Source organism: Leptosomus discolor, chromosome 14 (assembly GCF_034619465.1).
Source record: "Leptosomus discolor isolate bLepDis1 chromosome 14, bLepDis1.hap2, whole genome shotgun sequence".
Lineage (NCBI taxonomy): Eukaryota > Metazoa > Chordata > Aves > Leptosomiformes > Leptosomidae > Leptosomus > Leptosomus discolor.
Genome location: NC_141404.1, coordinates 5,793,703 through 5,807,451, shown reverse-complemented (window position 1 = coordinate 5,807,451; position 13,749 = coordinate 5,793,703). Strand labels below are relative to the sequence as shown.

Sequence of the window (13,749 nt, the reverse complement as noted above, 5' to 3'; positions counted from 1 at the left end):
AAAATTACCTTTAATCAAGCATGAGAAATATTCCAAGATAAACAATTCAAAATTATTATGAAACAATAACAAGAACAAAGCCAAGGGAAATCACCTAATTTTAGAATGAGAAAAAGCTGGCAAAATCACTGATGTAATCTGGGCGCTTTTTTCCCCCTTTTTTTTTTTAAGATACACCAAAAAGATGGAAATTAAGTTTACTCTTAAAAAAATCCCACACTTTTAAGGCAAGTTATTTCACAGCACATAAGAATTTGATTTTTCAAATTAAGTGCCACTTCAGGAACCCAGAAAGTCTACTCTACCGAGGGCTGTATCAGACTGCTTTAGAAATTTTAAAAAGTCTTTCCAAACATTATGCTGGAACAACAGGCACTTACAATAGTCGTAACAATAACTAAGCAAAAACAATTATTAAAGAAATATTCAGCTGTCTCTTCTCTCTAAAGGGATTTCTTTCCTAAAGCTGTAGAGAATTCATCAGCAGCTTTAAACGCTGAATTTTGTTCTAACAAACAGATATCACCATCCTGAACAACCAACACACATCCTGTGAGGCTCTCGCTGTGTTCAGGAAGATTACCCAGATCTTGTCAAACCCTCTCATCCAGTAACCATCACAACACTGCTCAATTCATATGCATTATTTCTATGAAATATTTAAACTTCCTTCTAAAGTTTCCCATATGGAAGCCCAACAGAGGGATTTGAAAACACCTATAGTGCAATTGTCGCAGGTACAGAAGCACACAAGATAACCCTTTCAGCAACTGAACCCTTCTTTCACCTGAAGTAGGCATTTTCCTCCCTGAGCTGACGCAATTCCCGCTCCATTTTTGGGAAACGGGCCAGTTCTGCCTTCATGTTCTTGACAATTAGAGCATCATGTTCCTGCTGGGACAACTTCTGTTCCAGATCCTGGAAAACATGGGACGACAAGAGGACAGCAATGATTAATGTGCAACTCAAAAGAGCTACCTCTCCATTGTACTTTTTAAACTCAAATCAAGAGCTGGAAGGGAACTCTGCAGGTCATCTGGTCCAATCCATTGCTCAAAGCAGGGATGACTCTTGTGCCACTTGTAACACCTGGGCTGGCCTCTTCTCTACACCTGTTTACCCTAAATTCATAACCAAAAAAACCTCTGCTAATCATTAAAAGGATCTTCCTTCTACTGACTAAATCAAACCTATGATTTTCTTGTCCTCCATCCCTCCATCAGTGGAGTGCAGAGAGCGGCACTTGGCTGGCCTGCAAGAATTAGGAATGAAGAGAAACACCACCGCACATACAGTATTACGGTAAATGTTGCTTCTTCCCCGCCACCCCCCCACCCCACCCCCCCCAAAAAAGGAAAGTTTATTTAGAGCTGTACTGTAGTCTGATATCCTGTTTCCCAATCTTTCCTTTCAATGGAGGAAGCCTCCTCTTGCAATCACAGAGCGGGCAATGGGGCTGGCTTTCAGCGTAGCTTTACTTTACAGCCACCACAGGCAACACCACTATCAACACCTGCTCAAACCAAAGTAACTCCCCACACTACCTCTCCCAGGAAGGTAAGACAAGTGAAAAAGGTACACTCCCACCAACCTACGTGTTGATTTGAAAGGACAGAAGTCATCTCCATGCTCACATTTAAGTCAGTGCGGTTTTGAAAGCTTTGCAAGTAATTGCACTTTCTAAAAGACCTAAACCCAACTCCAGAGGAAGCATTTTCTGGGAAGCAGAAAAGTTACAGTGGCCGCTAGGGTCATCCTCCACCATCCTCCATCTTCTGCAGAGCAATCTTGTGCTCTGGCACAAGATCAAACGGAGCATTCCTCCAGAGGACTGCATAAGGATATAAATCACCCTTCCATAGAGAAAGCATGGGTGGATTTTTTTTTTTTCCAATCAATGGATACAACAAAGGTGAAGAGTGTCCTGTTACAGCTTACTGTAGGTAGCCTAGTCCATCCAACTGAATTTAGTCAACTTCTTGCTGGCCACCAGATCAGATTCTTGTATGACAAACTAACCATCTATTTCTGCAATAGTCATTTAAAAAAAACAAACAAACAAACAAAAACACACAAAAAACCCCAAACAAAAAAACCCACACTGTTCTGTTCTTCCATGGAGGAAACGAAAACCTTAAAGCTTTATATAGGCCACAATGTTTCCTTACCTTAATCTTCTGTTCGTATTCTGCCAGTAGGGATTGGCTTGCTTGCAAGGCCTGGATTTGCTGACTAGCCTCCTGCCTTTTTCTGTTGGATGGAGACACAAGAGGCATTTAGCACCCAGGAATCACACACCAGAAGCAACCCACATGCTGAAGCATCCCTGACGAATGTTTTCAAACACCACTAACAAGGTATGTGGCACTGTTACATTGTCTCACAGTTTCACACCGACACCATCTCCCTCTAATTTAGAGGCAAAAGTATCCATTTTAATAAAAAGATGCATCTTGAGAAATATCACAAAAATCAATCCACCTTAACTCTGAAACCCGCAAATACACACCCACTGTAAATAAACAGCACCTTTGAAATTGAAGGGTTGGACTTAGTAAGTAAGGAAAAACACACTCATATCTTTCAACTACCCCTCAAGTATGATTTAAGCCTTGGTATTTTTGTTCTGTTCAGTCTATAAAGTTCAGATTAGCCTTTCCCACCCACGTGCCTTCTGTTAACTCTCTACCATGAACATGAGACATCGCTGAGATTTTAAGCTCAAGTATTTTTTTCTTCCTCAAGGTACAACAAAGGTGCACCTCTGAGCTAGTTTCAAACAACGGTTATAACCTGCACATCCAGATCAAAGAACCCCTTTGAAGAGTGTAAATCAAACGCTGTTGAAAGTTTTCTGAGTGATGACAGATGCAGAAGACTGAAGTTCTGTTTGCCTTTTCTCCCTATAGTCATTCATCCCCTGCTTACTTATGTTCAACATCCAGCTGTTCCATCAGCTCCTGCTTCTGAGAGTCTTGGCTCGTCATCTGCATCTCTTGATTCATTATATTCCATTGCAGCTCTGATATTTTCCCTTTCAATACAGTGATTGTCTGAATTAATGGAAAGAAAGAATAAACACACAAGGGTATGACTCTCCAAACTGGACATTATGGATGGTGACACAACAGAAATCATACCCGACTAAGAAGTACAAACGCTGAATCTAGAAACAATCCTACACTCTTGCAAACCTTCAGGCCTGCAAACTCACCTCAAAAACAAAGGCAAGAGAAAATCATTTAGTTGCTTTCATCTGCCAACTAAATTGTCATTTCCATTACCTATTAAGTGGGTGACCTCAAACTGGCATGAAAAACATCAAGCTTCAAAGCTAGACGATGAAGTATATATATTAAAGTAAAAAAATTACCCCACAACAATTTCAAATATATTTTGTCTGGGTTTCAAAATTGAAAATGTCTGGGTTTGCCTCAACCAAATACCAGCAGTATTATGCTTGGCTTGAAAGCAGAAGCCAGTAGTTTTTAAAATTTTGTTCTAAATATCTTAACTCTACAGAAAAACTCACAGGTTTCTTTCAAATAGCCACTACTTAGGTCCTTTCCACAGAGAAAAAGAAAAAAAAAAAAATCTCAAAGCATTACATATGTAGGGTGTTTCCTAGACAGAGACATATGCAGGGTTCTCGTCTTGATATGGATGGATATGGAAATAAAAAGAACACAGAAACAGAACAGCTGCACACATTTCATATGTGGGTTTAGTTTCTCCCACATGCCATCACTGACCCCCTGTTTTTAATCCCTGATAACTGGCAGGTTAAACCTGTTCACCTGCTTTATCACACAGATACATTTCCAGTGACACCAAGGCAGGAGGAAGGCTTAAGAACTTCATGGTTGGTGATCCACAACTGGTACAGGAAACCAAATTAAACAGAAAAGTTACAAATGAACTCGCTGAACTTAACCATAATGAACTCTGAAAAGGTTGGGGGTTGAGAAGATGGTCTGTTCATCCAAAAGAACCGAAATTATTATCCAAGCATTCATTCTACAGTGGAACACAAAGGCATTTAAGACACTTCAGGAAGATGTATTTTGTATGTAGCTTTGGACTCACCCACTCTACAGTTCTCCCTACTGCCCTGAACACCTTTCCATCTCATCTCCTCCATCATTTCTCCCCTTTCTTTACTCAATGTCATGTAACCTGAATTCTAAACCTAGATGCTGCATGTTGCCTTGCACGTTTTTTCTCCTTCTCCATATCAACCTGAAATCTCTTCTCATTGTTAGTTAACACAGCAACATCTTCTGACCTGCTCACCTGTGTCCAGACTCAGTTAAGTTCTAAACTTTGACAGCAAAGACGCACACCATCAGGGTTTATTCATTTCCAGGTGAGGAACGTAGCCATTACAATTATTATTTTCTTTTTAAATCAGAAATGGCATTTTCAATTCACAAGAACTGCAAAGTCTCCTTAAGCTACGAATGGATTAAAAAATTACCCTGTTCTTACTTCATTAGCTTCAGCCAATTTGCTCTCCTTCTCTTGCAGCTTCTTACTCATTGTCTCCATGCTCTTCTTATAGGATTTGTTCATCTCCATTTGTTCTTTCAGTTTATTTTCAGCTTCTGTTTCCCTTTCCTGATATTGCTTTATGCGTGTGAGCAGCTCCTGGTTACGGTCAGCCTCTCGCTTGCAAAGAAAAAAAAAAAAAAAAAAAGTGGAGAGACATAAGAAGAAAATAGCACAAAGGTGAAGCTGGTTTTGTTTCTCCTGTCTCCACTTCTCACTACTGTCATCACCAATGCATCATCATGAAGCAATGTTACTCAGACTGTAGCTTTAACCTTTGCACTGGCAAAGGCAAAAATCTTACCAGCAGCAGCTCCATGTCAAGGAACTACCCAGGGCAATGGAGCCAGAAAATTAAGAGACAGAGTCTTCCAAATCCCTTAGATTGAGACATGAATATGAGTATATGGACTTGGCTTCACAGGCTCCACTGCACACTCTCCAGTGGATCAAAGAGGAAAACATTTGATGCTCCAATTTAAAGCTGACCCATGCACAGCAAATCGACTTTCAGAAACTCAGATCTCAACAGGTGGGTTAATAAGATAAACTTCTTTCTGCAACTTCTAGAAATTGTATGAGGTTATTTAATAGGAAAAAAATGGGGTTTAAGTGCACAGTATTATCAATGAATATGACAAATATTTTTGCCCTCTGACAACCTTTCACACACTATTTCAGTTTATTCCTACCATAAATTGATTAACACTTACTGAAAAGATGTGTAGTAAATTGCTTTGCTAATCACAGCAAATCGAGACACGGATTTACATAGTAAGCAAGGATTATGCAAAGCAATGTGAAGTTCCTAAAACCTTTATCCACATGACTCAAAAAAACACAGAATCTGAGCAGGGTAATTACCACAGTGCTGGATTAGTGCTGCTCCCTTTTTTTGTACCAGTATTTCAAGGGTTTCTGTGACTGACTCAGCTACATTCCAGCTTGAACTCTTCGCGACTTAATCTCCCATCACCCGATTTCAGAGGAACAAGGAATTTAGTCACTGACTCGCTATTTCACAACTACACACTAAAGCTGTCACCCAGCACTCTTGTAAAATACCACAAAACACACTGCTTATTTTTTAAAGATTTCTTTTTAAATAATCAGCCGCATTATAAGACCTTTATTACGCTACAAACCCACAGATCTACGACTTATTTCAGTAACATAGTTAAGCAAACATATGTGGGCATAAAACCAGAAACCAATAAAAGCTATTAGTCCCTGAGTGAGGCTCACTGTTTTATCAGCGCAAGCTCTCCTGTGTGCCTGTGCACAGTTGGCACTGCTGCCATTCCAGTTAATTACAGTCACACCAACTAAACGCTTGCAATTGTGCCAGCAGAAGTTTAAATTCTTCTGGGAGAAAAATGCTTAAATACTTCTGGGAGAAACAAATAACAAATCCCTTTTGTTATTGCTACCCGTGACAAGTGCAGTGCCAAACTAACAGAATCCAGCGATCAGATCATCAGTTTGTCAACCAAACAAGGCTCCGGCATCCACACTCCTGTGAACATCAGCAAGTCAGCACCACGTGCTGCTAGAGGATCTGTAGAGCAGAAGAGCTGATGCTGGGAACCCGACACCCACACCACCACCCCCCACCTGCAGCAATACAAACGCAGAAAATGCACTCCAGGAGCATTCACTACAGGCTCACTGAAGTCCTGCTCTGAAGACAGTGTTCACCAGCAGTAGGAGAACACAAGGCTTCCTCCTGGACTGCATCTTTCAGTCTAGTTTCATCCCCCCAGAAAAGCTGACTATGCACACTGAGACACGCCACTGCAAACCAAAGCACAGCACGTGAGAAGCCAGGAGCACACCCCCGATCCAAACCCCAACACCAACATAGATGCACTACACATGTTCTGATTCAGGCCTACGATACCAGCCAGCTGCCACTGTCACACTCACCTCATAGTTTCTGGCGTTGGTATTAGCTGCCTTCTCCAGCTCAATGCGAGCTCGTTTGTGGCTAAGCTCCATCTGCATCTTCTCTCGTTCCACCTGCAGGAGCTGGGATTTGGAGTGGATCTGCCCAGCTTGTTCCTCCAACTGGCCAGTTCGTGCATGAAAAGGGACATTTCACAGCATCAACAGCACTGCAATGACATCGCTGTCTCCCACCCTGTACTATTCAGCTGACACTCACATGACGTTTTACAAGTTACAAGGAAATTACCACCATATTTATGGTACTTCTGACACCTGCTGCAGATGGGGAAACCAAGAGTTTAACACCACACTCAGAAACCCACATCAAATCAATGTGAGTTGGAAAGCAGCACATTTCAAGTTCCTCATGCAAAATTTCTCATTCAATCTCTAAAGGTACTCTCACAAAACATATTTCCCTATCTAAAAAAGGTTAATTATGAACTCCCCAAGCCTCGTAAAAGTAACAGCAGATAACCAAGAAGCAGAGACCACACTCCCCATGAAATTTAACTGCTGAGCAAAATAACATGTTTTCCTACTACCTGCTTTTCATTCACACTACCTCAGGCAATATTAATAGACGCCACGTCTAAGCAACGTACACTCAACACACAGCTACTGGAGATTCTCTAACCAGAGAGAGCATCCCCTAACCCTGTCTGTAACCAGAGGTGTACCACAGATAGAAAATGCATGAATTTTTGTCAACACTCCAAATGCAAAGCAATTTACATTAAAAAGCACTTATGAGACCAAAATAGAAATTATATTAAGATACAGAGTACAGAAACTTCATTCCAGCCTAATAAACAGTCCTTATGATGCAAGGTGTCAGCTTACTCCGTGCTTTATGAGCCTAAGGCACCTTACAGGAAAAAGTCAAAAAAAGGTGTGGATGTGAACAGAAGCGGACAAGAAAAAACAACTGGTTAGCACATCACAGCCACAGCACAATGCAAGTCTCTGGTACGTGGCCAGGCAAAGAAACTTTAAGGAAGATTGTGAAAAAAGCTAACAAAGTGACTTACTAGAAAAATATTAACGGGTATTAACAGGTACCCTCTGTTCAGCAACAGGAAAACAACTTCCAATTTAATTTCCTGAGCTGGCATACAGACATAACAAGCACTGCAGAAATTCAAAGGACTTTTCTTAAATTTTTACAAAACAGAAATAAATGTCTGACACTTCAAAAAAATTTAAAGATTCTAGAATGTTGACCAAAAGCAGGCTTCCATTATTGAGCTTGCAAGAACATCAGTTTTAGAAAGAATGGTCAGATCTCAATGAAATCAATCCCGACTCCTGGAATCAAAAAGAGTCTAAACCACACTGAAGGGATACTGCAGGCATCACCGAGCTGAGGACGCCTCACCTGCATCCTCTGCTGGTACTGAATCTGTAAGGAGCTTTGAGATGATCCTGGCATAGCCAGCCCAGACACCCCCTCCATACGCCTTGAAATAAAGTTGTTGAGGGATCTCAGGGTGGAGAAGACAGTAGTATTATCTTCCAAGTCCTCCATGGCTCTGGAAATACACAAAAAGTCATCGGCAAAACATTCAGAGCAACCTACGGTACACTGGCTGCTTTGCTAAAGACAGACACATCACTGCCCTCAGGAAACATTAAGTGCAAGGTCTTCCAATTTACAGGGTGCAAAACCCAATCTGCTGCTCACTGCTGGGATCAACTCGAACCAGAAAACACTATCCAGCCAAGGCCAAAGTTGTAGGTCTCTGAAATGAGAAACTGGTGCAAAAAATCCTGTTCTTCCCTGAGCTTTCTATCTGAAATGGTTTGCTTTTATTTTAATACATTCTCCCCCAAATCTCAGCCCATAAGCATACAAATAAGAGCAAGCATAAGTCACACAAAACTGAATTCTCCTTTCCTATATTATCAAGATGGATTCTGGGATAGAAGTTAACATTGTAGGACACATAGATCAACAGCATGTAATCCTATAAAACAGAACTCATTACTCTTCCTCCAAACATTTGAGGCTGACGGCTGGCAGGGGCAGAACTAACTTCATATCAGCAGCAAACCCTCCCTCCTACACAACTTGATTCTGGTTTCCAAAAAGCAGTTTAGAACCTAACTTCCAGCAACGAGACTTCCCAAGTTCACAGATCACTTCTGTAAGTAAAACTGTCTCCTCGTTCACATAAAAGTTTTTGCAATTTTTCCTTCAGATTTGGAAGGGTACTAACTAAAAGGCCAAAGACAAATTAAGCCTGGAGCTCAGAAAAGCCTGCAAGGTTTCTCAGATTTTAGGAGGCCTTAAGTGAGTCCCTCTGGCGACTGCATGCTCCACAAAGCCCCAGAAACACAGAAGGAGGTTCAGGACCAGGAAAGGAAACCCACAACAATCACGCAGGCTTGTACCAGAGAAGATTTGAGGTGAACTTTCAGGATCATGCGCTCTCATAGCAACACAGCACTTACTCACGAAAAGGAGACATAATAGAAGCATGCTGGCAACAGATCAGCCAAAACCCAAATGAAAACGTTTATTAGAAACAAGTACTTCGGCACCATATGCAAATAAATTTGAGAGACCACTGCCAACAGGTAACCGTGTTCCAGCAAGCCTGTTTTGAAACCAAGAACAGCGCTAAAAACTAAGACTACACGTACGTCCCCGCCTCCCCGCTGCAGAAAACCCGTCGGCAGAGGCTTCCTTGCAGGGGGCACCAAGGGACCCCCTGTCCCGCAACCCAGCGCCCGGCGGCAAAGCCCCGAGGGCGGCCGCGATGGGTGCAGGGCTGCTCCCCCACAGTCGGGCCGCCCAGAGCACCGCGAGGGGGCGGTTCGCCCTCACGGACAAACCCGCCCTCCCGAGTGCGCAGAGGGGGAGCGGGGCCTCGGCAGCGCCCACAGCCCTGCCCCGCCTCGGGGGGCGGCGAGCGGCCGCCCGGGGATGGGAGGAACGGGGACACGGCACAGCCTCCCTTCCCCGCTCCCACGGCCAAGCGGCGGGAGCGCGGCGGGAGCGCGGCGGGAGCGCGGCGGGAGCGCCGGGCAGGGCCGAGCGGAGCCGGCGGCCTCCCCGCCCGCCCTCACACGCTCCCGCCCTCACTCACCCGCCGCGGGCGGCGGCGCGCGCCCCGCTTGGATCTCCCTCCTCGCCCCGGCGCCGAGATCTCACGGGAACTCGCGCCCAGCTCTCGCGAGAACAGCGGCCCGGGCCGCCGTAAGGACGGGACTAGGCGCGCAGCGCCGCCGCGGCCGCCGCGCCTACCGTAATGCCCCGCTTCGGGGCGAAGGCGCTTCGAGCTCAGCCTCCTCCCGCCACCGCCCCTTCGCAACCCGCCCCCCAAAACCGCTCCGTCCCGGGCGCTGAGCTGCGCCGCTCTGCGCGGGCGGAGCCGTCCGGAGGAGCGGCAGGGAGAGCCCGCGCTCCGGCAGAGCCCGGCCCGCTCCAGCGCCCGTTGGCAGTCGCAGGGCATGGAGTTTCCCAAAAAGCAGGCTCGACTTTTTGGTTTTTCCTTCCAAAACGCGCACAAAGCAACACCCAGCTCCCCAGTTTAGGCTCTGGGGATAACGCTGTCACACACACCATTCAGTACGGAGGTGCAGATCGGGAGGGTTCAAAGCCGTTAAAATTTGATGGATGCATAAGCCACCCCCGGTGAGATGGTTGTCATGAGAAAGATCTGGAAGCCTTAAAAACAACCAGTGCTCTTATAACTCGTGTCACAGTCGGCCTGATAAAAGTGCTATTTAATGTAAAAGTTGTCACTTCCAGATAAGGCAGTGGCTAAATTTACTTTTGCAAACAGAATTCTAGCAATTCAATCAGTAATTCGCCCCGTCTGGGATCCAAGGAACATCTCGGCATTTCACCATTGGTCAAATATAAAACTACAGAAAACACTGGGGAAATTATCTTCTCAGTAGCGATGACCCTGCCCTGCTGTCATTTACTGGATTTATGAGTATCAAGAAGTAGCAATTTCTAAATATAACCTCTGTCTTTAGGAAATGCAGCCGAGCCATCAGGCGAAATGTTCCCGAGTCAGCCCCATCTCCCGAGCGGCTGCGTTACAGATCGTACGTGATGATGCACACCCCAACGCGCACAAAAACATCATCTATTTTTACAGGCGCTAATAAATTGCACCAGCTTTTAAGAAAGATGAAGATGCAATGAATTGGCTTAAACGCCCCTTGCTGTTCCCTCTCATTCTGACAACCGCCCTTATGGTTAGTCTCATACATGACAACATTAACAGTGCAATGATTTTCAAGCACACATTAAAAACTCATATAATCACTGTTTTATTTTCGCTTCCATTACTCCAGCCCCAGAGGTTGCCTTTCAGATTACTTCTCTCCATTCCCAACCGCTTTCTCCACAGGTGAGAAGCTGGATTGGATGTCTCTGCGCATGTCATTAGTGGATAAACTCAGCAGGACACCACTCTGGTTTATTTTTCTATTTGAAAAGCACGATGTACTTCGAAAGGATCGTGACAGGTTTTCCCAGGTTATTCTCAACAACCTAACAGTTCGGGTTAAGGGTCTTAACACTGGGGTTTTTCTTCAAACACACGCCAAATTCAGATTTTCAGTCAATATCTGATCACCTGTTTGATAACCTGCAGTTCTCTGCTTTCACTTCCCTTTGTACAGTCTGGCCAAATAGTAAGATTCAGCAGAGTCCTTCCGGCTGGCCTGGGGCTTTATAGTTCTCACATCTTGGAACTGCTCCTTCAGCCTGTTTTGCAGAAGACAGGACTCACTTCCATCCCAGAACTTACAGAGCATCGTTCCTTTCGGCTTTAAAAGACTTTGGGAGAGATTCAGAAGGCCTAAACACAGATGGATCAGCTTCTGGTGATCCAGTTCTTTAATGCCTGACGCATTAGGTGCCATGTCGCTCAAGATAACATCCACCTTCTCGGTGGGAAGCAGGCTCTGAATTGTCCTCAGGGTGCTCGGGTCTGCAATGTCAGCCTCTGACAAGAAGACTGCTCCTTCCAGAGGAGAAATCCGCAGGAGGTCAACGCCAAGGACGAAGCCGGTGGGGACAGCAGGATCTAGATTACAAGAATGAATGATATGAATGACACTTGGAATGGCTGCAAACAACCTGCGCATGCCTGAGCTCCGTGCTAGTCAATAACCACAAAACCACCTGCCATGTCTGGGCTTCTCATCCTTATTTTGCTGCGTGCATCTGGATGGATGGTTTGCTATAAGCTAATCCATTCAAGCCATGAAGAGTCAGCTACTTTGGATAAGCAAGGGGCATTTTTCTTGGTTTTCTCTGCTCTTTCAAGGCTGACAGACCAGAAATCCTGCACAACAGTACAGATGATAACACCTTATCTTGTAAATATTAATGGCTCAAAACACACAAACCGTACGTAGTGGTTACTAGCATTTTTCAAGATGGGAAACAAAAATACAGAAAAGCCCAGTTATCTGCTGGAGGCTACATGAATTTCAGACCTGGATGAAGGGATCCTCCCCACCACACAGTCAATCAGAACAGCAGCACCACGTGGTAATTTTTATTTCCCGGATACAATTTCTACAGACCGCATGAAGGTTTACTATTCTCCACTGGCACGTAGGCACACACCTTCACGCTTCTACCCGTGACTCCGGCATTTGCCAGTACCTGTGTCCCTTCCCTGCACCACCACCATCACAGCTGAGTTTTCTGACACACTTCGAGCATCATCCCCATCTTGCCTGCCAAAAACACGCACTTACCAGTACCTAAAGCGTTGACCCTCTTGACAGCAACCTGGCTCCAAGCACCAGGTGCTGCTCCACAGTCAAGAACAGAAAGTCCTGGGCGAAGAATGTGAAGCTTGTCATCAATTTCCAGTAATTTGAAGGCACTCCGGCAACGGTAATGCTGCTGCTTCGTTGCCTTGACAAAGGGATCCTTCAAGTGCCGCTCCATCCACTGGTGCTCAGTTCCAGTTTTCTTCAGGAACCTCACCGTGGTGTGGAGACATTTGCTCACCAGGCGCTGACAGCTGCCCGGGAAGAAAGGCAGGTTAATTGGTTAGTAAGTAATCACTAGGTATTTCAGAAGTCTCTATAGTCATTAATTTTAACCTCGAGTACGGCTTCTCCCAGGCTCACAAAAAAAGCCTCCAAATCTGAGATTCTTGGCACTTTTAGTTATCTGGTCCAACCACAACAAAAAGGCCGGATTTTGGATGGAGGCCTTACAGGTCACCCCCTGAGGGAAGGCGGGAAAGAGGGCCTCACGCCTGGGCAGCTCTTCCCTGCTGCTTGGGCACTCGTGCTTAAGGCCCGAGGGGGCAGGACAGGGCAGCGACCCCAGCAAGGGCCTGGGCTGCCTCAGCGGGGCTGGCGGCCGCGCTGGGAGGGGAGGCCGGGGGTGCGTCAGCCCCCCAAAGGAGGGATGCCCCAGCTCCTGAAGGCTCCTTCGTGTGTCCGGGCAGAGCACACCGACCGCCAGAGCCACTGCTGCCACCACTTTCCAGGTCACCCACCCCCGCTCCGGCATTTCTAGCAACGACAAACCCGCAACGCCCCTTCCCCACTCCTGACGAAAACTTAAGGCGCTGGGACTAGGACCGCGCCTCCCCGGGACACCCCGGCACCCCCCGGGTCAGGGCGGGACCCGCCGGCCCGGCCCAGCGCCGAGCTCTCCTCAGCGACCCCTCCGCGAACCTCCCCCGCCGGGACGCCATGACGGCCGCGTCAGCCCGCCCCGCCCCGCCCCCCCTCACCGCACCTCCCCTCGCCGCCACGGCGGGGCGGGGCGCGAGCGGCTGCGGCGGCGCGGGAAGAGCCGGGGCGGGCCTGGCTGCTCCTGAGGGGGAGACGCAGCGGCAGGCGGGAAAGTCGGGGATTTGGGGCTGAGGTGCTCGGGGGGACGGGGCTGGGGGTGTTGGGGGGGGCGTTAGGGAGTTGGGGAAGGGTTGCTGAGGGTCGAGGATTCGGGGAAGGGGTTCTGGGAGGGACAAGGATTTGGGGAGGGGGTGCTGCGGGGGGTCAAGGATTTCGGGAGGGGTGCTGAGACAGCAGGAGAGCGAGGATCAGTGGAGAGGGTTAGAGAAGTAGGCACTGGAGGACCCAGGGTTTAGGGGGGAGATGGTGGACACCAGGCATTTGGGGAGGGGGTGCTGAGTGTTTGGGGGGGTGAGGGGCTATCTGTCCCGCCCTGGGCCGGACAAGCAGCCTGGCCTCCCCTCTGAGGGGTGCCGGGAGCCCCTGGTGCAATGTGTCCTCGTCATCTCTCACCCAGGAGCC

General features: G+C 46.6%; 2 protein-coding genes across 2 annotated transcripts in view; both read right to left on the bottom strand.

The window, feature by feature from the left end:
* MAD1L1 (mitotic arrest deficient 1 like 1) overlaps positions 1 to 8,023 on the bottom strand; it is a 372,012-nt gene extending 363,989 nt beyond the window's left edge. Inside the window, exons 1-6 of the mRNA XM_086473014.1 lie at positions 7,874 to 8,023; positions 6,475 to 6,615; positions 4,489 to 4,668; positions 2,929 to 3,053; positions 2,169 to 2,250; positions 788 to 918 (exon numbers count right to left, since the gene is read on the bottom strand). Of these exons, the coding sequence (XP_086329140.1) occupies positions 788 to 918; positions 2,169 to 2,250; positions 2,929 to 3,053; positions 4,489 to 4,668; positions 6,475 to 6,615; positions 7,874 to 8,023 (809 nt within the window). The remainder of the gene's footprint in view (positions 1 to 787; positions 919 to 2,168; positions 2,251 to 2,928; positions 3,054 to 4,488; positions 4,669 to 6,474; positions 6,616 to 7,873) is intronic.
* A 2,743-nt stretch (positions 8,024 to 10,766) lies between these two features.
* Positions 10,767 to 12,457, bottom strand: MRM2 (mitochondrial rRNA methyltransferase 2). The gene is made up of 2 exons (XM_009946665.2): positions 12,229 to 12,457; positions 10,767 to 11,546 (listed from the first exon to the last, which is right to left on the bottom strand). Exons 1-2 carry the CDS (start codon positions 12,422 to 12,424, stop codon positions 11,122 to 11,124), a joined length of 621 nt encoding a protein of 206 aa, XP_009944967.2. The 5' UTR covers positions 12,425 to 12,457; the 3' UTR covers positions 10,767 to 11,121.
* Between the last annotated feature and the right edge of the window lie 1,292 nt (positions 12,458 to 13,749).

Excerpts from the sequence above, each read along its gene's own strand:
- MRM2 (XM_009946665.2), bottom strand. The coding sequence starts at position 12,424 with ATGGAGCGGCACTTGAAGGATCCCTTTGTCAAGGCAACGAAGCAGCAG. Across the intron at positions 11,547-12,228 it reads GGTCAACGCTTTAGGTACTG|ATCCTGCTGTCCCCACCGGC; the intron begins GTAAGTGCGTGT and ends CTTGTAATCTAG.